The sequence below is a fragment of the Bacillus rossius genome, chromosome 3 (assembly GCF_032445375.1).
Source record: "Bacillus rossius redtenbacheri isolate Brsri chromosome 3, Brsri_v3, whole genome shotgun sequence".
Lineage (NCBI taxonomy): Eukaryota > Metazoa > Arthropoda > Insecta > Phasmatodea > Bacillidae > Bacillus > Bacillus rossius.
The window spans coordinates 129,918,818-129,944,317 of record NC_086332.1 but is presented as its reverse complement, the minus strand read 5'-3'; the positions used below and the strand labels follow the sequence as shown (position 1 = coordinate 129,944,317).

Sequence of the window (25,500 nt, the reverse complement as noted above, 5' to 3'; positions counted from 1 at the left end):
GGATCTTATTAATGTTTCATGATTCGTTACGGCCGCCATCTTGAAAATCCGTAATTTCAATGCTAGAAATTTCTAAAAAACTCCAAAATTTATCAAAAAATAATTTATGTACATATTGAATTAATACTTGGTTCGATATCTAAACGAAGCTAAAAATAAATTTAATTAAAATACCAGAAAAGTGTAAGTTTCATTGAATAAAACACCGCAAGTTCTTTTACAAAGATTAAATTTATTACATAATTTATATTCTACTACAGGAACAATTGCGAAGTTTAACAATTTTATAAACATTTAGCCCTGCATAGGCGCGAAATGACTAATTCTTAGCTCCAATGGGTTTATACTAGACTGAGACCAACCAGAACCTTTAGAGACATAGTCTTCCTCAACTTGACAGAGTTTCTGGATGCCGTGTTTAACAGTTTGCTTCACATCGTCAGAACTGTAAATTACTGCAGCCGATGTCTTGAATGTACACTTCTTCACTATGTTGACGAACGGATATGGCTTTCCATATATACAGTCCAACCACAAGTTATATTTCAAAGGTCAGTTTGTTGCTACGTTATCAATAAGCTGATTGATTATGTTCTGTCTAATATCGTCAAGAAAATTACAAATGTCTTTTTTCTCACTAATCGTATTTAGATAGTAGTAGTCCTTCAATGTTCCACGAAATGCAGACTGCGCCAATTAGAAGCCATTATCATTCACCTGTAGAGCACCGATAACAGTCTTAAGTTTAGTTCCATGTCCAGACGTCATATCAAGCGGTTGCTGCTCATCCGTTTTTTTTTTGCCTGTACGCTCACGAGTCTTCAACCTAAACCGAGGATTCGAAATTTCTGCAGGTAGTTCAGCAGTAGGCGCACGAACTATACCATTGCATTTTTTCGCATGTCGTCCCAAACTATCAATTCGAGTAAACCATTAATGACACTCATCGCAGCGAAACATCATGCGAGAAGGATTATTCTTGCATTTACTCCGTTTATGTCGTTATGTCTCCGTGCATCATGGGAAAATACAAACGTCATATCGCAGTAGCAGCAAGGATACCGTGCTGATGAAGACGAACCGTTCAGACCCGAACCAGATGAGTAACGATGAGTGCAACAATGTTTAAGTAATATTTTATTAAATTTTTATTATTCAATTTGAATGATTATTTTTTTTTAATGATTTTTAAAAAATTTCCTCATTTTATAACATTAAAATCACGGATTTTCAAGATGGCGGACATGACATCATACTAGGTGTCGATATATATAATTTTACATAAGTGGTGGGGGGAGTCAGACTGCCAGCGGCTTCCTTGGAAGAAGGTTCAGTCGACATTTTAATTTTTTTTTGCTTTCACCGCGTTCTAACCGAGGACTCTGAGTTCCATGTCGAGAAAGTATGTTTTTTAAATATTTTTTTTTTAAATTTTATTAATTAAATTTTTTATAACTTTTTTTCATTAGAATTGGATAATAAATAAAGATTTTCAAGATGGTGGGCGTAACGGAAATTGCAACGGTGACTTCATAATACAAAATGACTGCCAATGCAACCTAATTTTCAAGGTCATGACCTCGGCGGCTTAAAGCGGCCAGCTCTTAGGACATTTAAGCCGCTTTTAGGAATTTGTATTCTTTCTAAGGCAAAATTACTTTTGAGGTTATTCGACATCCTAATTTTTGAATTAACAAACTTTTTGAGAATTTTCGGCGGAATTGTTTTCTAAAAAATTTAAATTTTGGAGAATTTTGAGGAATTTTGGCAAATTTGTGCAAATTTTGGCAAATTTTTAATGTGAAAGTCAAGTTCAAGGTCACACTCATCCAAGATGGCCGCCGTGACGTCACAATCAAAGATGGTGGTCGGCTCCACTGGCTCCACACCCTGGACCCTGCGCCCAGAGCGCCATTCATATACTACTACTGTCGGCAATTGCATGTATACATAGGATTTTATAATGTAACCTGTAAACCGTTATTTGTTTCCAAACCAGTAGGCATTCAAATATCTTCCTTGCAGAGATAATTTAGGAACACCTCTAGTACATAGAAAACATATATTCATATTTATCGTGGGTAAAAATGAATGGCGGCAGTATAAAAGCACAGGTATTGTAAAGTAAGATATTAATTTTTAATTTTTTTTTCACAAAATAGTTGAAATTGCGAAACCATCCCTAGGGAGTAAATTTAGGGACGTATGTAGTGTGTGAAAACCCTGTTTAATTTTTTTTCTTTCCGTTATAAAAAGCTGTGACATCCAATAATAATCTTTTAAAATTGAGTATTTTATTCCCACTAGATTCTGTACAACTAAGTAGATGTGAAAGCCTTTGAAGTCAAGAAAATTGTGTAGTTTATTGAATAAATTGAGAATATATTGACATTAACTTTAATAATGTTTTCCGCGTGTTAAATTATTTTAACTGTACAATTTTCTAGATGGTAATTCTGAAGGCAAAAAAAATTTCCTGGCATGTTAACAAATTGTTTTTAAGAGTGTATTATGACGCCCCAAATATTTTGTTTACAGTTTACAGTAGTAGTTTACAGTTTTAATTAGTAGTTAGGTTAGGTTATCTACATATAAACTACTTTAAAATAGTGTGAACTGTGGGTTATGTAAGGTGTGTTACATTATAAGTGCTGTTAAATTATTTGAATAGTTTATGGGTTTTATTATCTCTAGTAAATATACCATACAATTAGTAAGGACAGTTCAGTTTAAAAAAGCTAACTTTTAAATTTTTAGTTCCTAACACGATATAACAATACTTTCTACATAGATATCCCAGGTCCAACCATCTGTTCTCATAATTTAATGCCAGTTTTAATATACCTAATCTAATCAGTCGTTAAAATGGTAAACTACTGGTCAAATACTTTTATTAAATGCCCTCTTATAGAAATACATAGAAACATATCTCGGATTAATAACAAACAGATTTTTTAAATTTTTATGGACGGTTACATTTAAATTATTGATTTTTTTATAAACCAATTAATTTTAAAAAATGTTCACTGGGGGATGATTTAGCAACATTAGTACATAGGCTACTTAAAATTACACTTTTCAGAATTTTATCATAAAATATTTTCACCTAAAAATCTGCTTTCTTGCTATTTTCTTCTTTAAGTAACTTTTTAACGCCATAAAAAGACTGGCCAAAAATGATAAGCTTAAATTATAAACTTTTCCAAAATGTAAACAAACAGAAAATAAAATCGGTGTTAGTTTTCTTTTCTTCTGCCATTTCTATCTCGACTTCAAAAACGGCAATACTTAAGCAATTTCATACATCATTGTCAATAATTTATTTACTAAATTGCACGTAGGAAAAAAATAGGATATAGGCAAAAATTAAACCATTCACCATTTTTACTATGACGATACTGTTTGTGAAGAATAACTATACTATCGATTGCCACTGTACACGTAAATTACAGACAAAATATTTTACTTTCGTAATTGGTTTGAGTAGTATATAAATGACGGAGCTGGGACAGGGTCCAGGGTGGGGTGCCTGTGGTGCCAACCGCCATCTTGGATTGTGACGTCACGGCGACCATCTTGGATGACCGTGACCTTGAACTTGACCTTAGCGTTTGACCTTCAAAATTTGCCAAAATTTGTCGACATTTTCCAAAATTTACCCAAAATTACTCATATTCGCCAAAACATCCATTTTTTGGAAAAAAACATTCCGCCAAAAAGTCTCAAAATATGATAATTCAAAAATTAGGATTTCGAAAAAGCTCAAAATGTTTTTTGCCTTAGAAAGAACACAAAATCCTAAAAGAGGCTTAGGTATCCATGTCTACAGCCTCCAATAAGCCACTTTTAGGATTATGACGTCACCGTTGCAATTTCCGTTACGGCCGCCATCTTGAAAATCGTTATTTATTATCCGATTTTAATGAAAAAAATTTAAATTAATAAAAAATTCAATTAATATAATTTTAAAAAAAATATTTTAAAAACATACTTTTTTGACATGAAGCTCTGAGTCCTCAATTTGAACCCGACGAGTGCAAACAAAAAATAAAAATGGCATCCAATCCTTCCCTCATGGTGACTGCAGGCAGACTGACTCCCCCCACCACTTTCGTCAAAGTATATATTTTGTCACCTAGTATGATGTCATGTCCGCCAGCTTGAAAATCCGTAATATTTATGTTAGATATTCGGGAAATATTTTAAAAATTAATAAAAATTATTAATTAAAATTTGATAAAAAATCTTTAAAACCTTCTTTGCACTTTTCGTAACGTCTGCCATCTTGGAAAATCGTAATTATTTAGCTATAAATTCAGGGAAAAATCCAAAATTCATCAAAAAATTTAGTTATTAGAATATTTATTGATTAGAACGATTCCCGTCCTTGGTTCCAAACCCGCTAAGAGCAAAAAAAAATTAAAAACAACAGATATTTCCTCCACAGAAGCCACCTACAAACTGACCTACCACCACCAATAACAAGGTATATACCATGAGCTGGTATGACGTCATGTCCACCATCTTGTCTTCGTCCGCTGGAGACCGTCATATTGTTTTCGTCTGCTAGAGTGTGCTGGCGACATGTTAGTATAATTTTCTGTTCACCATACCTTTTACCTCGACTGTAGGCATTGAACTTTGACTTTGACCTTGAAATTTGAACTTAAACTTTGACCTTGACCTTGAAATTTGACTTCGACCATGACGACCAACATGGATCCGACATTTTGAGTTCAGTCCATGCTACCAGGAGCTACCACCTGCTAGAGGACATTGCCACCATCTTGTTTTCGTCTGCTGGAGGACACCATCTTGTGTGTGTACTCGTCTTACCATCATTACTATCATAATAGTTTGATTATAACCCGCTAGAATGCAGTAATAATTTATTATTACTGAGGTGCCCGCCATCTTGAAATTTGGGCGCGATCTGGGAATCGTGTAATTGTTTAGTTGGAAATGCGGGAAAAATTCCAGAATTCGCCGAAAAAAACACTCATTAATTTACATATTTAATCGATTGATTCCTGTTCTCGGTTCAATACTTGAACAATGACAAGTGTAACTAAATATTAAATAAATTTAATATTCTGTTTTCCATTACCTTTCATGGACTTTATAAATCATTCTCTCTTCAAAAATAAAACTCAAGAAAATGTATGACAATGTTCGACGAATTAAATACGTTGCCGATAAGCCTAACATGAATGTCTAGTTTTTCGTTACTTAGAATAACCTCTAATCCCTTCATGTACAAAGCCACACATACATATAGACCAAACATCTTCGGACCGCCAGACCGGGTCATAAACAATGTCAGACGTATAGACCAGTTATTTCCGAACCTCGCGGCCTTCTTCATCGACAGCTAATTATATTCAATTAAACTAACGTATCATGTTTTTACGCTTACAAGAGGACCAAGAATCCCATCAAAAAGGCAGCACATTTTGGAAGCACAATCAAAAAGGCAGCACATATTGGAAACACAATAAAAAAAGGAAGCACATTTGGAAGCACCATCAACAAAAAGGCAGCACATTTTGAAAGCACCATCAACAAAAAGGCAGTACATTTGGAAGCACAATTAAAAGGGCAGCACATTTGAAAGAACAATCAATAAAAAGGAAGCACATTTTGGACGCACCGTCAATCAAAAGAAGCACATTCCACAAAACGAAAGCTCATTTAACGAAAAGGAGTTACATTCTCACGTACATTCAACTCGGTAGGATGCGATCATCAATGTTAAGTTAGGATATAATGTCTCCATTAGTCTATGAATCCATCAGTTTGTAGTTCCATAAGTCATTGGCTCCATCAGTCATTGACTCCAAATGTCTTTTGGGTCCAAAAGTCATTGGCTCCTACAGTCATTGGCTCCAACTGCCTTTTGCTTCAATAGCTCCAATGATATTTGGCTAGAATGCTACGAGTCTAAGAGGCTATGAGGCTACAAGACTACGAGTCTAAAATTATCTAGCTGGTTACGAGTTATACATGGCTGTAAGACTGCATGGCTAAAAGACTGCATGGCTAAAAGGCCGCGTGGCTACCAAACTACACTTATATGAAGCTACAAGGATACAAGTCTACTCGGCTCCAAATGACTGCAAGGCAACATGGCTACAAGACCACTTGGCTACAAATCTTTAATTCTACGATTAAACAAGACTCCTCCAACTGCCTACGAGTGTATAAAGCTCAAACTACTCCAGCAGCATTATGTTATAAGATTACAAGAGTACTTGTTTACATAGCTACAAGTCTACGAGGCTACTTGGCTATGTAGCTACAAGTCTACGAGGCTACTTGGCTATGTAACTACAAGTCTACGAGGCTCCAAGTCATCATGACTACGCGACTACGAGCCATGAGGTTACGAGACTACGTGACTACGAGTCTTCAAGTTTACGAGACTGCGAGGATACAGGACTAAGAGTCTACATGAGTACTTGACTACGAAGCTACTAGTCTACAAGGCTTCAATTGCTACATAAGTCTTCGGCTGAATTTTCTCTTTGGCTCCAACATCTCCAATGCTCCGACAGCTCCAAATGCTCCAAATGCTCAAAAGCTCCAACAGCTCCAAATGCACCAACAGCTCCAAATGCTCCAAAGGTTCATATTTCAACAGATCCAACAGCTCCAAATTGATCCAAAGCTCCATCAGCTCCAAATGTTCCAATGCTCAAATACTACAATGCTTCAAATGCTCCAACAGCTCCAAATGCTCAAACAGCTCCAAATGCTCCAACAGCTCCAAAAGCTCCAACAGCTCCAAATTCTCCAACAGCTCCAAATGCTCAAAAAAGCATCAATGCTCGAACAGCTCCAAATGCTCCAAATGTTCCAAATGCTCCAACAGCCCCAAATGCTCCAAATGCTCCAAAGGTTATAGGTTCAACAGTTCCAACAGCTCCAAATTTTTCCAAACCTCTAACATATCCAAATGCTTCAATAGCTCCAACAGCTCCAAATGCTCCAAAGCTCCAACAGCTCCAAATACTCTAACAGCTCTCAATGCTCCAAAGCTTCAAAGCTCCAACAGCTCCAAAGCTCCAAAGTTCCATCAGCTACAAATGCTCCAACTGTTTACAGCTCCATCAATCAATGGTGTCAAAAGTATTTGTCCCCAAATAATCTTAGGCCTTGCGCTATTTGCCTACAATACCAAGAGGCCACGAAGCTACGACACTACAGAACTGCTTGTATACATGAGTACTTCACTATGAAGCTACATGTCTACAAGGCTCCAATTGCCGCATCTATCTTCGACGGAATTTTCTCTTTTGCTCCAACTGCTCCAACAGCATTATGTTCTAAAATTACAATGCTACTTGGCTACATAGCTTTAAGTCTACGAAGCTCCAAGGCATCATGACTACCTGACTACGAGCAATGAGGTTACGAGGTTATGCGAGATTGCGAGTCTACAAGGTTACGTGATCGCGAGGCTATAGGACTACGAAGCTTCCAGAACACAAGGTTACGAGACTGCGAGGGCACAGTACTACGTAGCTAACAGGACACGATGCTACGTGGCTACGAGACTACTTGTCTCTCTTGTCTCTAACTGTCTACAATAGCTCCATTCGGTGGTGTGAGTTAATTTATCTCATGCAAAATAACCTGTTTAAAATTGTGTCGATTATTGTCAACAGATGAAACCACATGTTGCTTACAGGTAAATATTATTTAGTTCTTTTATGTGGGATGCGGGATGCTCACTAACGATCGCAAAAGAAGGATTGTTTCGCTAGACACCAAGAAGAAGGAAGTTCGTCTTGCATGTTAGTGTTTCACAGATGTCGCATGGTGTATTATTTGACCGAGTAATGGTTGTTTATTTTTGAATTCCACCTGGTACAAAAATTGCTAGTGCTGATTTACTAGCAGAAATTCATGAATTAAATGTAACTTCAAATAAAATGTCATGAATCATTAGGTAAAAAATCCTTCATACAGAGAGCGGTTTCTCAGAATATACAGAAGCACTTGAAGAAGCCACAGGAATAATCAGGAGCACACGGAGAAAACCATCATAATATTGACAAGAATAATCGGAAGCACACGGAGAAAACCGCCACACGTTTTCTTTGATATCATAAAATAACAAAAAATATATCTTTAATAAATAAAAGTTAATTAATAAAAAATTGAAAATTGAAAAATAAATACAAAAAAAAATACATAAAATTCTTGCTTGGACTAGAACTCTATCCTTCCTCAACAATGAGAAGTTCACAAGTTAGCAGAATCTGTTTATGTAACTGTAAATGTATCTGTATGCAACGGTGACGTCATATTTCAAAATGGCTGCCAAGGCATCCTAATTTTCAAGTCATGACCTCGGCGGTTTAAAGCGGATAGCTCTTAGTACTTTTAAGCCACTTTTAGGAATTTGTGTTCTTTCTAAGGCAAATGACTTTTGAGGTTTTTCGAAATCCTAATTTTTGAATTAACAAACTGTTAGAGATTTTTTGGCGGAATTTTTTTTTCAAACAAATCGAAATTTTGGCGATTTTTGAGGAATTTGGGGTAAATTTGGGAAAATTTCGGAAAATTTTGAAGATCAAAGGCCAATGACAATGTTAAGTTCAAGGTCACGGTCAACCAAGATGGTCGCCGTGACGTTACAATCCAAGATGGCGGTCGGCACCACAGGCACCACACCCTGGACCCTGTCCCAGCTCTGTCATTTACATACTACTGGTTGCTATGTTACAAATCTTTATGACGTACACTAGGTAATTCCAAAATGTTTTTATTCTTCCAGTTTTCTGAAACGTAAATAGCAAATTAATGTTTAAAGGTTTTTGGAGCAGTGTAATGGTGTAAGAAAACTACGGTAATATATATATATATATATATATATATATATATATATATATAAATGTGAGATTAAGCTGTAAAGTATGATAAGTGTTTTTAATGCTTATTATACTTGTCAAATATGTATCGAGTTACAAGAAAAAGATTGTCGAGTCTTTTTCTTATGAGTACATTAAACTTGGCTTTCGAGTTTAGTCAAGCTTTACCTTCTCGCTCGACTCGGCTCAAGTTTATGAGTATTGGCCCAACACTACTATATATATTTGTCTAATACATACACGTTTAAAAAAAATCAAATAACAGCAAAGTGGAAGAAAGTTGTAACCCGATGAAATATAACAGCTCTAAACATAACATAACCCACAGGAATATTCTAGTGATAAGAATTTAATTTATAATATATATATTTCGTTAAAAAGTTTCTAGTCAATACTTATTGATGCTGTATAAAGGATTTTAAACTGAAAATAATTAATTCAAAATATTTCAGATTTACAATAAAAATACTGATTATAAATAAATTATTTCTTATCAGACTCACATTATCTCTTTTTAAATTTTATGAAATATATTGTAGTTTTTTAATTACACAATGGCTGTTACGATACAACAACCACTTTGCTATCCGAATAACGCGCTGATACATTATACTTTAATCAACATTTACAATTACTGGTCACACTATATGAGTAAATAATTAAAACATATTTTTTTTAAATATTTTTGATGAATTATGTTTATAAATCTTAATTCAAAGCAAGTTTATTGAAAAGTTTGCACAACTTATTTATTAGATAAACATCTTCATTTTTATTTATTTTTAGTCAAACAGTGACTAGGTCATTATATTTATGATTTCCCTTTTAATATATAGTTAAAATAATTAAATGAAGATAAAAATATTATAACGACCATTGCAAATAAAAATATCAAATTTTTTAAAACAATTCAAATATCGAAGTATATATTTTGAATTCCTGTTCCAATACCTTGTAATCAGCCAAAAGCTGAATACAGGCCAATTTTCGATACCAATATCAGGTATCGGAACAGCACTTAAGGGGCCCGCCTACCTGGGCACACATACGGTGTGCAGAGCTTCAGGAAAAACAACGCGATTTCAAAACTACTCAAGATATCCGAGTGGGGCCTATTTACGAATAGCATTTAAGAGTTCGCTGAGGCCCGAAAAGTACTTTTAATTTCGGATTAAGTTTTTAAACTGTATTTTTAGAAGCGTTAAAATGCCTAAAACGCGTGTTTTCAGAGTTATTTTTAGGCATAAAACAATCAGTACAGATTCTTGAAAGCACTTAAGGGGCTTGCATAACACCTTTATCTTCATTTCTTCGCCATATAATGTTACGGTCACCGCTCAAATTTCACAGTTATCCTGTGACGACGAGACGAATGCGCGCCAGTTCAGAGACTTGCGCTTAGAGCCTATACCGCGCTGGAAGCACCAGCGAGCGTCGCGCTTATCATCCCGCCTCACTAACACACATACACCCCTGACGAGGCGGGCCCCTTAATTACTCTACTCTAATATACAAGTAAGATATAAGTTTTAATTTAAAATTTGCTGAGAACTTTAATTAGTTACACTTTCATAAAATTCAAAGAATATTTTTCCGAATAGATTTTGTTGTTATTTTCACATTATTATTATATTTTTTTTTTACCTTTCGTGCATTTAAAAATTTCACCGAAGATATTTTAATGCAAGACAATGCGTAAAGTTTATTTATTATTTTTTATTTTGCCTATATTGAATTACATTGAAAATGCCTGTATTTGTGTGTTTCAAGCTGTACCTAGTGTCCTTGACTGCCTAAAATGTTTAGATACGTAAATAATAATATTGAACAACCATGATCAGTTGTAACAATCTCGTCAAAAATATGTATTTTTTCTTTACAGGAAACTATAAAGTTAGCATTCAAGGACTGCACTATCCTTACTATTGCTCATCGACTCAACACAATTCTTGACTACAACAGGTAAGAACCACGGAAGAAACCCAGGAAAGCATTCCCATTTTACAATTGTGTAAATGTACATTTAAAATAGTGATGTTTGGCCACAATCACTCCTTGGTCACCATCTTTGCCCTCTATTAGGAAGACCGTAGTGGACATTGTAATAGATTGATTGAGTCTGAACACAACTTGAGCTGAACTAGAAGCTTTGAAACGTAGTTTTCTGCCATCGAAGAACGACATAATAGCACTCATTGCACGTCTCAGTGAGCATACCATCCTAATTTTTAAACAATATTAGGTGTATGGTTTAGTGCATTTATCAAACATTATTAACTGTAATAATCAATTGGCATCTTGCTGCATTTTTTTCACTAAGTGTTTTAAGCTGTGTTTGAAACAGTACCAATTTCAAGAGCTTAGGTTTCAGTTGTTACGGAGTGTGAGTTCTTGCTAGCGTATCAGGACACAGAGAGCATACAGATACTGAAGAATTTGTTTTGAATTGACAAACTATTAGGCCCTTAACTTGTAAACGCCATTTGTCAGTCTCAACATTAAAATGACATCTATGTGCAAGTAATTAGCTTTTCAAGATAATAAACACCTGTTAAATTATTTATTTATTTAATCCCAATTGTGTCAACAGTTTTACATGTCAGAAATACATAAATAAAACTTAAATTTTTCCTAGGCAAGTGATTTACCATGATTCTCCCATTAGGAGCCGTTCATTAATTACTTAAGGATGGTTTTGACCATTTTTACCCTCCCCCTTCTTACATAAGATTTTACCTACGTTCCTTAACAAGCGTTTAATACCATACGAATAGGTTCAGTTAAGCTAAAAAATATTATTTGACAACAATCAAAAATTTTTAATTTTTTTTTAAAAATAATTAGTGTTTGGATAATGCACGCTACAACTATTTGTTACAATATTAAGGCGATTGGTGCATGGAAAATATTACGACAAAACTAATTTAAATGTACATATTTATTTTTGATGCTTCTTTTTAAGACATAATATACCTAGGATATTTTTAATAAACTTTTTTTTACTGAGATATGTCATTTTAAATGCATTAATTTTTATTCCAAGCCAGAATTATTTAGAAAACACATAATTATGTTAAACTTAAGTATAGTTCAAGAAACGAGTGTACGAATAGGTTTCTGCACGTATAAAAGTAAGAAGAAAAAATTTTCATCGTCAAAATTACAGTTTAATATTGACAATTTCCATTGATCACTGCTGGACTACTTCAGGAGCGATTTAAAGAATAAATTAAAATGAAAAGGAAAACATAATTGGCAGAACACTATTGAGTTATGTATATATTTTCATATCCTTTTGTTTTTGATACGATCCGACTCAAAACATGCCCTCTGGAGTGACAGTTATAGTGCTGCGTGTAAAACTCTCGCCGCCGGGAAGAATGTCCCCGCGACGTGGCGCTGAGGGCGGCGCTTGTCGCAACCAGGTAGTCCGGCGGAGCTCCGGCCGGCCGGCCGCAGCCTGCGGGTGGGGAGGGGGAAGAATGGGGTGTAGAGGGATGACGGAGAGGAGACCGAAGAAACGAAGGGTCTGTCAAGGTCGCGCTCATGGAGCTAATTTACAGTAATACATCTGGAGAGGACAAGGGAAGGCCAGCAGAGGATGCGAGGTGAAGCCGGGTATCGGCTTCCTACGCTGGAAGAAAATGAAAAAGAGCCAAACTCGCCTCGCGCAGCCGAGAATCCTCCAAACTAAACTCGCGACAGCTCCGAAACTATCAAAACAATCAAACTGAAAATTTTACTGGAGTATCTGTAAACATTTTTCCCCACATCGCTTTAATATTTTTTCGAAACATTAATGCTTTCATTTTTAAAAATTAAATACTTATTCACTGCCAAAAATTTTTGTGATTACGCAGAGTAAATTACAACATGGAGGAAAAATTTTTGTTTGCAATTGTAAGTGGGGGACACTAGCGTATGAAATAACGAAGAAGCCTCAAATTTTATTTATATACCCCTTTTGACGCATTCAACCCCATACTTTTATTTTTACAGAGAGTTGAAGTGGGAATAATGTTTCAGTGGGTAACACTACCGACATATGTCTTTGGAACGCACTTCTTTTTGTTATTATACATCTCAAAATTTATAATTTCATACACAACATTTATAAAAACGAATTCTTACCTACCTCATTTAATCTATTACAAACCTCTTGTAATATACGTGTATTAGTAGAAGAACCAACGTAACATGCAAACCTTAGATAAACACTGGTAGAGAATTGTTTGGAATAACTGTAATGCTATGCATATACTGACAATGTAAGAAACTTCCAATTTTATTAATTGTTTGCATAAGAATTAATAATTAAAAAAAAATCATAGAATATGCCTTTATAGACTGAAAACCTTTCACGTAGTTTTCAAGTCGCGTACATAAAAGTTTTTTAATATATATAATTACCAAATATTGTTGAATATATTTAACATTTTTATACATGTTACAACACACATATAATAACAAACCTATATAGTATATAAAAAGACAAACGTCAAATTTTATTTTGTATTTCTTTACTCTGTGTGAATAAAATAACAGTTCTTAACGTAGTTGCTAATACTGTACTATATTTCTAAAAAAAAAATTACGAAAACCCCTGCCATCGTCACCATAACAATGATAAATTTGCAAAATAATTAAGGCACATTTTTTAATGCTACGAAGCACACTCTTAAGAGAAATGTTTTAAACTTATGTTGGGATGTAACTAATATCTTAAAAGCATTCTGAAACCGTTACTTTGAGGTAAACCTTAATATACCGAACACCATACCATCCTTTAATCGAGTACGATTTTCGCTTCTTAAGACCCATTCGTCTTCAAAATGCACTGTACTGTGTAAGTAATAAATCAGTCTTAAAATCAGTTAATTATTTAATCTTCCTATTTCGTATTCTAATTGAGATAAATATCAGATAAGCATGTGTTACTTGTATCACGACATCAACGTATTATTTATCAGTAATTAATGTTTCATTTTATTTTTTTGTTAACTAATGTGCATAGGGCAGTGCACTAGACATCACTACCTGTGTGTAGTGTTGCGTTACACTTTTTAACGTATTAGAGTTTACATAAAATGATAAATTCAAAATTTCGTTTAAAAGTATAAATATCAGCGATCAATTTAATTAATGTCCAGTATAACACAGTCAGTAAAACATTCGGAAATATGTATAGGACCTGTTAACTTAAATATTTGTTAACAGTTTAACTGAACTAAGATGTGTTAGAGTGGTTTTTTCTCTGTCCGTATATTAGAGGTATGGAACATCAATAAATATAGTTTAAAAAACTAAAGAAACATGCTTTTAAAGATTATCAAACTAAAAAGTTAAAAATAATTTTAAAATTTAATTTATGACAATAGTATATAAGCAATACTAGTATAAATGAGAAAAAAAGCTTGAGGCGCTTTGTGCCATATTTTTTGTATATTAAGCGCCCCATGCTTTTTTCTCATTTATACTAGTATTGCTTATATACTATTGTAATAAATTAAATTTTAAAATTATTTTTAATTTTTTAGTTTAATAATCTTTAAAAGCATGTTTCTTTAGTTTTTTAAACTATATATTTTTTTAACTTTTTAATTTGATATTCTTTAAAAGCATATTTTTTTAGTTTTTTAAACTATATTTATGTATAATTATCATAGGGAAATGAGTTACCGACACTACCTATTACCATCTGAGATAACTATTTGGATTTGCAACGTCACAAACAAATGGTAAAGTCTCTCTGAATCATTTACAGTTAGATGTATGGATATAATCTTAGAATTTACCAGAAAAAAAAAAACATTTTTTTTTTCCGGCATGGCCGGGAGTAGAACCCATGATCGCTGAATTCGAAAACTGCCGTCTCAGAAGTCGCGCGCCTTAGACCGCTTGGCTAACGAACGTGATGAATTTGGTGGGACATTTTACATTGATGAGCCACTCACTCTTAGTCGAAAGAGTTACAGACGGACAGACAAACAAACATACAGGTGAAGCTAATATAAAGCATGTAATAAAATACGCATCTGTCGCCCATTTACTTTAAATACAGAATTATAAACTACATATTGTGAAAACATTCTGCAGCAGTTTTTGCTGAACGGAAAAACACGGATGAGAAGACAGACGAAATGTGTTTGGTAAGTGATTTTTCGTCAAATGAAATGGAGCAGGACAGTGCTTATCAGAATGAAATTACAGAACTACTTTTGTGCAAGGAAATGTATTTTACAAAGACATTTCAAGAGAAATTACCTTTGAATGAAATAGATCTTGCTGACATGGAAGAAAAAGACTTAGATTTAGAGGCCAGGCCCCTTTCAAGTGACGAAATTTCTCTCGAAGGGCTGAAATATGTTTCTGGCTATATAGCTCACCGTTACAGAAATAAATATCCTGACCTTGGAACTACGGATTTCAATTCGGAGGACGATAGCTGGATACATGTACAATCAAAGGGTAACTTAAAATGTCCCACTAATGAATTTTTTGAATTAATAAAGATCGCTGAAATGTGTTTTGATAATATTCATGGCAACAATTTGTGCAAAAAAAGAGCGGATTTTTGAATCACTGACTAAAATTATTTGCGGAACTACTGAAAATAAATATCCAGAAGAAGTTATATACTGTTTTGTCAGGACAAAAACGTATATGCGTATCAAGTATTTGAACATGAAATATTTTAACGAACAAGACCAAAAACGCAAAGAAAGAAATAAGATGAGGAAAACTACCCTCTCAGATTTTTCAGTGTGATAGTGTCCACTTTCCTTCACCATAATATGTATGTTCATAATTTATTTACGATTTTTTTTAATTACTATATTTAAGAAAACCATTTATTGTGAATATCGCAGAAATTATGTAGGGCTTAAGGTATTTATTGTATTCCAAATATTGAGTATGTCATTTTTATTGCCTTTATTAAAAATAATGTATATATTAACAATGTAACAAAATTGCGATATTTTTGTATTGCTATTGCAATTTCGTTTCTTGTAAACATTATTGTAGACTTTTTCATATTGAAATTGAATGTGCTATAGGGTTGTTTGTATTTTAATTTTACAGTTATAAGATTTTTTATATGTTGTTTACTGTTTACAAACATTTGAAAAATATTTCCTTAAACATATTTCCATTTCCATGGCAATAGTCTTGTTAGCTTTTCGGGTAACTCTTCTACATGGATGATAAGATGGTGCGACATCTTAAACATATCACACCACCTTTACATAACTATAAAACTAAGAGGTGTTTTCTTTACATAATATTAAAGCACAATGTTTCCTTGTGGCGTAGGTGATTTAGAATTTCCATTTATCTAGAAAAAATGGGCTTTCAGAATGTTTTTTAACACACAGTGTTTGGGAAGGTTTTTGAAGAAAAAAATTGACAATGCGTTTTATTTTTTTGCAGCTGAATTCGGGCACTTGCATGAAATATAATTAATCCGTAGGAAGCGCAATGGTTTAAAGTATTGATGTTGAAGATTTGAAAAGATTTATTGAAATAGTGTGAGAGAATTAGCGAGTTGAGTGAGAAGAGTGCGGGAGTGGCCACATGACGTCTGCGCAGTTTCGGACAAAATAATCCATTCCGCCTCCCCATGGCGAAAGACGAGTGAAAGAGAAACCTGCTAAACCTTCCCCTCCTCCGGGCACGATAGAACCTTATCGGCTGTGTGTTAGAAGGAGAGCGAGATACAACCCTCGAGGTTTTGTTAGTTCCCGCTAGATGGCAGGCCGCAGAGCGACCACCAGCGACACCCTTCCCGTCTGAAGGCCATCTCGCCACTGACGAGCTGGAACTAAGCTCCTGACCTCCCTACATAGTAACGGTCACCCACATAGTCATCTAGACTCTTTAGTGGTTATATGATACAAAATTCATTGTTTTCGGGCCTGTGACCGTTTTTTACCGTGCACCAATCGCCTTAAAGTAAGGAAACAAATCAGTCAAAAAACTACAAAATACACTGTGTAACATAACAAAGAACTAGATTTATAACACTCTTCAAGGAAATCAGTGAAGAGTAAAAGCCAGTTCAGTTCAGATCATCAGTCGTCGTCCGGGCTGATATATTTGCAAGCCGTGCTGCCCAGCTGGAGACACTTCATCGGGCACGGCCGTCGGCACCTGCCCTTCCTCCAGCTACTCGTGTATTCCCCACCGGCACAACACTTCCTTGCCGCGCTTCGTGATTTTGGCTGCAATGCTGCGGAGCATCTGCGGCCGTCGTCGGCAGGGTCTGGGTTCAAACAAGGCTGCAGGTGGCGGGAATGAACTGTACAGTAGTGACTGTTCGCACTCGTGAATGATGCGAAGTACAGCTCACACGTCTGCGATCAAATAACATTTTAGGAAAATGTATATTAGGTCGGATATTAGTATTTAAATCTTAAACAAATTGTTTGCGTAAATACACCTTACATAACCCGCGCCTTGGTTGACGTCATCCTCCACTGTCGGAGACAAAATCGCACGGTAGAATCATACAGAAAGTAGTGATTGGAATCTGAACAACCATAGCCTGGAAAAGTGGCAAGAAATGTGCGTCCTGTATGTTTTCCAACGCTTCCAAACCGGATCCTGAACAAGCTGCATAGGTGGTGGGAGGAATCCATCGAAAGGTTCATTTTTAGATCATTGCGTAGTTCTCTGCAGCAATCGGCACTGTCACATTTCACTACCTGTAAATAATTTTAAATATATTAACATTTTCAAAATAACTTTGGTAAAAACAATAAGTAAATTTTAAATGTTGTTCTTTAACCTGCAAACAACATTGCGAGTGTCGGACTTATCTGGAGTACCACACTGCGTTTACGGGCTCAGGTACCGCTGCTATGGCATTCAGACTCTTGTAATGTGCGGTTACAGGGAAGGAGGCTATCACTAACTCACTCCAGAGATCCGCCAAAGTCTCACCAGCAGCCTGATAATTCTTAAGCTCAAACTCAGGTTCAGAAGTTTTCTCTCGTGCATCCAGATGAGTCCATAGGTATCGTGCAGCAGAACAACTCCCATTAGCAGCTTTCTTAGTGTTGCCATCCTGCATAATGAAAGCATTGCGCCCTGGAGCATCCGTTGCCACAAACAAGGTATTCAAATTAAAGGTCCTTAAATGTTGGATGGCAAATGCAATGTTTTAGGAAATCCTTAAAAAAAAGGATAAATTAATCAATGTTTATCGAAGCCACTCTTATATGTATAAGAAAGTTCTGAACTGGAACATACTTTGGATTTTCATCTAGAACACCATCTACAGTGAACATTATTAGCTTAACATGGGCCTTGTCAGTTTTAAGCATTTCCGAAAAGTTAGGCTCCTTCATTAGAGTGTGAATATAATGGGTATGAGTCGCCGCAGTATACTGAGGATGTTTTCCACTTTGAACTGCGATGGATGTTAGGCCGCTGTAAGTAACATCATTAGGATTACCCTTGCCGTTTAGAGTGATACAAATTCCAACATAGACAGAAGGTACAAGCTTGTGCCTCTCTCCAATTAGTCGTGGTCTGGAAGCTGGACTCTATATTCAACGTGCTGCTTCTTGGCCACGGTGATGCTGATTGGCATGCGTGCCTTGTCGTCTTAGGACAAAAAGAGCATTGGTTGTGTCCCAGCATTGAGTCAAGCGTTTCTAAATTTCTTAAAGTGGCAGTGCAAAATTTTACATCAGGATTCTGTTTGTGCAAATCACTGCTAGGTTTTCAGAGACGAACCGGTACTGTAACTGCGTGGCGCGACCCTTGTCCTATTCAAGAATTACTGCGAATAATCCTAGTGTAAAGAGCACTCCTTGAAATAGTGAAGCCTGCTTCCTGCATTATGGATTGTAACTCTTCTAAGGTTTTGCAACATTTGATTTCATCCTTGTGACAGCATTCGTGATCTGCGCTTCCATAGATAGCTGCCACTTTGATGGCATCAAGCAAACCTTCCTGGTTTTCTTCGCAGGGATGTCCAGCCTCTGACTGCACATCAACATCAGAACTAGAAGTAGCACCTTTCTTCGTTTTGTCTTTAAATTTTCCCCGATATTTAGCCCGTTTTCTCTCTGTTTTTGAATTTTTTTTCTTTGGTTTTGAGTACCTGCTAATGCTTTTAAAGCTCTTTGCGAGTTTTCTTCAAGTAATTTTCAATATCTAGCTCTAACTGTATGTCTCTTACTAATAGAGCAGATGACAGTCGGCTTTCTAATGAATTAATATTTTGTCGCACAATTTCCTACACCGGAGTTGTGTACTTGCGTTTCAGTTTAGTTTTCAGTTGAGGATCATCCGGATCCTCTCCTGGGTCCTTGACAGTTCCCTCGCAGTCCTCGGCAGGTTCCTCACTGCACAGCCTGTCCCAGAGAATTCTGCGGTGGATACAGTGGGAGTGCAAGGCACATCAGTGCTAGTTCGCCTATGAAGGAACGAGAATCATTACCACTTGTGGATTAGTACACACTAAATTTAAATATACTTTATCTTGTATATTTTAAGTTTTTTGGGTGCCTTTGAATTTTTCACACAATTTCATGTGTGAGCTTGTATAAAATTGTAATAATTATGATTCAAATAGTGCATTGTGCACATGAAATCGTGGGAGAAACTCTCATGTTGACTTAAATTTACGTCTGACAGCCGTTTTATAGAGAGATTCAAGATGAAAGTTACTCTTTTATTATCTGAGCAGAGAAGCGAAGCAGACTTGACTGCGTTGACTTAATCTCGGCCTTCAGCTTCAAAATCGTATCAACAGCACCGTTCGGTTCTTTGCCACTAAAATACTCTTTAAGTTCCGTCCAGAATGTGATGCTTTTATTCTGAATACATTGTTTCATTATTTCACTCGCGTAAAATTTTGAAAACGCCTCGAACTAATCCCTGTATGCAGTTATTGCCTGAGTTGAACACAGACATTTGCCGTGAGAAAAAAAAACACCGGCTCGCATTGTCAGTGGTCATGCAGCGCCCAACCTGCTACTACGTGTTGGCGGCGGCGTGCAAAGTACGTGTGACTGCCGTCTAGATGGGGAGGTGTGAGGCAGGGGAGGCAAAATCCCCTGGGCTCTGCACCAGGAGACCGGAAATCAGAGGGGCCCAGTTACATTTCAAGACTTTTTAATGCTTGGATTTTTCCTGATAGCAGAACGAAAATTACAATTCTGGAAACCTTATGCTGTGCGATATCCTCATATCACATTTACAGTTTTCACCACGGTAATTCTGTAAATCCAAATCTGCCTGTAAGAAAGTTATGATAAAAGACTACAAGGAGAGACAAAAAATATATCCGTAAGATAGTTTTTTTCATCTAAGATGAGGAGAAGGCTTGGTTATTGCTGGGCGTCAAAATGTTAAAAATCTGATAAAGCAATGAATAATCTGCCAGTAATGACTGTTGAGGCTAGTGGAGAGGAGTGTAGATCCTATCGCTTGGAAATCTCTCATAACCAACTCAAGGCTAACGCGCTCCTATCCTTGAGCTTCGACAATTCAACACAGCAGCAAAAGGTACAACGACAAAACATTGAGTGGTGAGCGATGCACTGTTATTCTGTGATTGTTCGAATGTGCCCTGGTGATTATTTGGTTATTGATGCTTGAACTCTTGAGTCATCAAAATTTTTTCCATGCAGGCGAATTTCAACTCGTAGTAAATTAGTACATAAGAATAGCTTTAATCCGTTCTCCCTCAGAGGTAAGGTCATGTAGAGATTTCTTAAACCTCCCCCCCCCCTTCACAGATGTCATAAAGGAAGCTGTGCAAAAGTTTAATGATTTAACTCAAATGGTTATGTCACCAGAGCCCAGTGTGTGTATGGCTGTAGGCAACACAGAAGTGATATAGATGGATCAAGTTTTATGTCTTACAGCTGTACACTTTACCAAATTAACGTGATGAATTTCGGCATTCTAGATTATATTTTTGAGGAGAATGCAGAAATGCCTTATTTAAAAATCTCCCTCTGTTCGATTTATTACATTTGGCTTCTGAAGTTACCGAAAAATCGCTCAACTTAATTTTAGTCATAATTTTACTACTTGTATTTCATAAAAAAATTTCAGTGTTTGACATATACATTACTTACCTAGATACACAATGCTGTTATAGCAAAGCTCTTTAACATTATGTGTATTTTTCTATGTTAACTTAAAATTATGTCTTTAAAATTTAAAATGTGTGTTTACTTATTTTTGGAAGTAAATATCAAATGGATTCCCCCAATTTTTTTATTAGACTTTATGAATCTTCTTATCCCAAAGTGGATCCTGAACCTAGAGGCCTGCAGAAGCACTTTGAAGATGCTATAGACATACTCAGTAATGCTAAATTTGTGATTAATGTTTATCTCTGTTTAGCTGCAGATTGACCCACAGTAGGCGGTTCAAAAACAGGAAGGCTCTAAAGTCTGGCTTACGTCAGTTCTGCGTACTGGTGTGTGGCCGACTAACTGGTGTGGAGAGGCAGTGAGTCAGGTGAAGGGCGAGCTAAACACAACTGTTTTTGGCAAGTCCTACACTTGTCGTGCTGCCTCCTCCATACCAATTAAAGTTGCCTTCTAATATCAGTATAGTTATCTAGTTGAATAAAACTCGGTGTCACAAAAGCCATATTACCATGTTTTTGGTGTAATTTTGCATAACAAATAATAACTTGTAATTGATAACAATTAAAGAGGTCTGAGAGACAATGGAGTTCATAGAGAAAACAATACTGCATCTCCACAAGTGACCTTGCATGCAACAGTGTGTGAATTCACAAGACTTGTTTTGTTTAGTTGTCATTCATTCCAATAATTGTCATTGTATTCGCAATAAATATCGTAACGTAGGTGTCAACACCTCATAACTAGTGAACAGCAATGTCAGTTTTGTGTTGGTACGGAAAAGCAAATGTAAACTGTCGTATGCAGTAGAAAGGCAGATAATATACTGTTACGAGTATAACGTTGGGATAAATCTGGTGTTCGTAAGGTATAGCCCAATTAATTGGTTCAATCTTTTTACTAATGTCTATAGCATAAATAAAATTAATGCCCTCAAGATCTCTTTCCACAAAAATTAATCTTACACTGGTCATTGAAACACTGACAGTTTCCACTGGAGCTTGGTTCGACAGTGGCTCGCTCTTCCGTCCGTCTGTGTCCGCTTCCTTCGCACACTCACCCACATCGCTACACAACTATCGCTCGTCGCACCCGACTGGCTCGCCTGGCCTTCACTCGCAGGTATCGCCTTCAATAGATCCAGTTCGCTCAGCAAGGGCCACTTGCCCTCTTCACCTCTCACTGACCGCACGGGTGTCGCCAGTACAACTCCCCGAGGGGAGCCTCCACTGCTTCGCTCTTCGCTCGGTACTCCCGCGCAGGCCGGCGTCGCTGCGTTTATACTCTTGGCAGATGTTCTGGAACCGACTGGGAGGGTTGGAAGTGTCGCGTCACCTTGGGCCAACTCGACGTCCGAAAGTCCGAGAAAGCGATTTTTATTCACGCCACTACGCGCGGCGGCCTCGGGAAAGCCGCGGAATTCCCAAGCCGCTAAAAGGTCATTGACAATGTCCTGAGGCCAGACGGTGCGTGGTGTTCGGAAGGGGTGAGCGGGTAGTGACGACCCTTGTAATCCGGCAGGCACGCGTGGCATGCCTTACGTCAGTGGACAGCACATGACGTCAGTGGCCATGCGGGGCCACCAGCCAGTTCCGAACCTGGCGCGCGTCGTGGTCGTGTCTGCGTTCGTAACAATACGTAAACTTACAAACTTAAAAACTGCCACACAAAATTCCACAAACACACTGAAGTACCAATTCGATCTTGAAAAAGGAACAAGTATATTAATGTTTTTCTCAATATTAATGCATATTAGACCATATTGCTTTGCACTAATAAAAAGGTTTTTTTTTTAAAATAATTTTGAGCAGGTAAACTTTTAAATGTAGTAAAAAAAATTACAATTTTCTGATGTTATTAACATATCAGCTGATGTATTCCATGTTTGCAGGGTAATTGTGCTGGACAAAGGGTGCATGATTGAGTTCGACTCTCCAGAAAATCTGCTCAAAGACAGCAGTTCAGTTTTCCATGGGATGGCCAAGGATGCCGGTCTCGTGTAGAGCGAGATCCCTGAAGAGTCTCACTGTCCGCCGATAGTGCCATTGTGCGCTGGTGCTATGGCTGGCCTACTCAGAGAACTACGAGCTTGTGTTAGGTACCTGCGAGCCTGGAGCCACAAGAAAATGACACAATGCCGTCAATTTAGTGATTGACGAAGCCCATCTTAATAACATGAAACATTGACAATGGTGACAAAGCATTCTGTTTTTGTACTTAATCTTTAAGGTGTATGATGCGCACCATAAATGATACAGCATCATAGCAATTGGAACATACGAAGTTATCTACATATTCTGTACGAAGCCTTTATTTAAATAATAGTGAACAAGTAGTGCACAATAGCAGCATTTAAAAGTATATTTCACAGAACTTTTTATATTAAACCTGCCTTAAATTTTGTAATTAAAGTATTTTGTGCTTAAATCATTAGAAACGGTAGTCAATTGGCATATTAGACCACAGTAGTAAGTTTTAGAGTTTGACAAGAGGATGTGTATTGTTATGTGAAGTTCAAAAGGCACAAAAACTTAAGAAGTGTTATGCCACTTAACTGCACTGATTCACATTACACCAAGCTATTCTCAACCCCCAAAATTATTATCCACCTCTGCTACTAACCATGTTTACTAACCTTTCATGCACAACTTATTTCAAAACACTACAAGATGTTTAAAAAATGAAATGAAACATTTATTACTTTCGAGAATATTTATTTTAAAGTGTTAAATCATTTGCACAGCATCACTGCCATAAAAGCTTCCCAATATTTTAAATAAACTCCATTATATTGGTAGCTTTTAAAATAAATTTTTATGGTACATTAATAAGGTACAATTTTATCACTTTTATTAACATATTGTTTACAATAAAAATAAGTTTAAAGTTATTTGTAATATAATTTAAATTTGGGAAACATGTTCCAATTCATATTTTTTACATATTTTTTTGTTTAAAGTATTTTGAACAGACTTGCTTACCAAGGTATGCATAAATATTCTTTCAGGTAATCATCTTAAAATATTAACACTATTTTAGATGGAAGCTGCTCGATAGGTAATGACTTGAGAAATCAAAGACAGTTTAATTGGTGCTACTACAGTTCACATCTTTGAATGGTTGTTTTAGTGTTTGTTAAAACTAGTCAAACTGTACATGAGTAAATCTTATGTCTCTTTAAATGTGTACTGTCATGCTGTAAAGAGTTTTGTACAGATTTTGTAAAAATAAACTATTATGGACATAAGTAATGGTCAAGTATTTACAAGGTTGTAGATTTCTTATAATCCCTTATACCCTCTTCTTGCAAATAGTAAATAATTAATTTTGTATCTACATTTTGTACATATATTATACCTATACACACAACCTTAAGGCGATTGGTGCATGGAAAATATTACGACAAAACTAATTTAACTGTACATATTTATTTTTGATGCTTCTTTTTAAGACATAATATACCTAGGATATTTTTAATAAACTTTTTTTTACTGAGTTATGTCATTTTAAATGCATTTATTTTTATTCCAAGCCAGAATTATTTAGAAAACACATAATTATGTTAAACTTAAGTATAGTTCAAGAAACGAGTGTATGAATAGGTTTCTGCACATAAAAAAATAAGAAAAAAAATTTTCATCCTCAAAATTACAGTTTAATATTGACAATTTCCATTGATCACTGCTGGACTACTTCAGGAGCAATTTAAAGAATTAATTTAAATGAAAATGAAAACATAATTGGCAGAACACTATTGAGTTATGTATATATTTTCATATCCTTTTGTTTTTGATACGATCCGACTCAAAACATGCCCTCTGGAGTGACAGTTCTAGTGCTGCGTGTAAAACTCTCGCCGCTGGGAAGATTGTCCCCGCGACGTAGCGCTGAGGGCGGCGCTTGTCGGAACCAGGTAGTCTGGCGGAGCTCCGGCCGGCTGGCCGCAGCCTGCGGGTGGGGAGGGGGAAGAATGGGGTGCAGAGGGAGGATGAGAGAGGAGGCCGAAGAAACGAAGGGTCTGTCAAGGTCGCGCTCATGGAGCTAATATACAGTAATACATCTGGAGAGTACAAGGGAAGGCCAGCAGATGATGCGAGGTGAAGCCGGGTATCGGTGTTTGTTCCCTGCTTCCTACGCTGGAAGAAAACGAAAACGAGCCAAACTTGCCTCGCACGGCCGAAAAATCCTCCAAACTAAACTCGCAACAGCTCCGAAACTATCAAAACAATCAAACTGAAAATTTTACTGGAGTATCTGTAAACATTTTTCCCCACACCGCTTTAATATTTTTTTCGAAACATGAATGGTTTCATTTTTAAAAATTAAATACTTATTTACTGCCAAAAATTTTTGTGAATATGCAGAGTAAATTACAACATCGAGGAAAAATTTTTGTTTGCAATTATAAGTGGGGGACACCAGCGTATGAAATAAGGAAGAAGCCACAAATTTTATTTATATACCTCTTTTGACGCATTCAACCCCATACTTTTATTTTTACAGAGAGT

General features: G+C 36.2%; 1 protein-coding gene across 3 annotated transcripts in view; it reads left to right on the top strand.

The window, feature by feature from the left end:
- Positions 1-24,260, top strand: part of LOC134531245 (ATP-binding cassette sub-family C member 3-like) — a 289,530-nt gene extending 265,270 nt beyond the window's left edge. For all 3 annotated transcript variants that reach the window (XM_063366935.1, XM_063366937.1, XM_063366936.1), the window contains 2 exons: positions 10,759-10,838; positions 22,884-24,260. In XM_063366935.1, coding sequence (XP_063223005.1) covers positions 10,759-10,838; positions 22,884-22,995 — 192 coding nt within the window. In that variant the 3' untranslated portion in view covers positions 22,996-24,260. The remainder of the gene's footprint in view (positions 1-10,758; positions 10,839-22,883) is intronic.
- Positions 24,261-25,500: the final 1,240 nt, after the last annotated feature.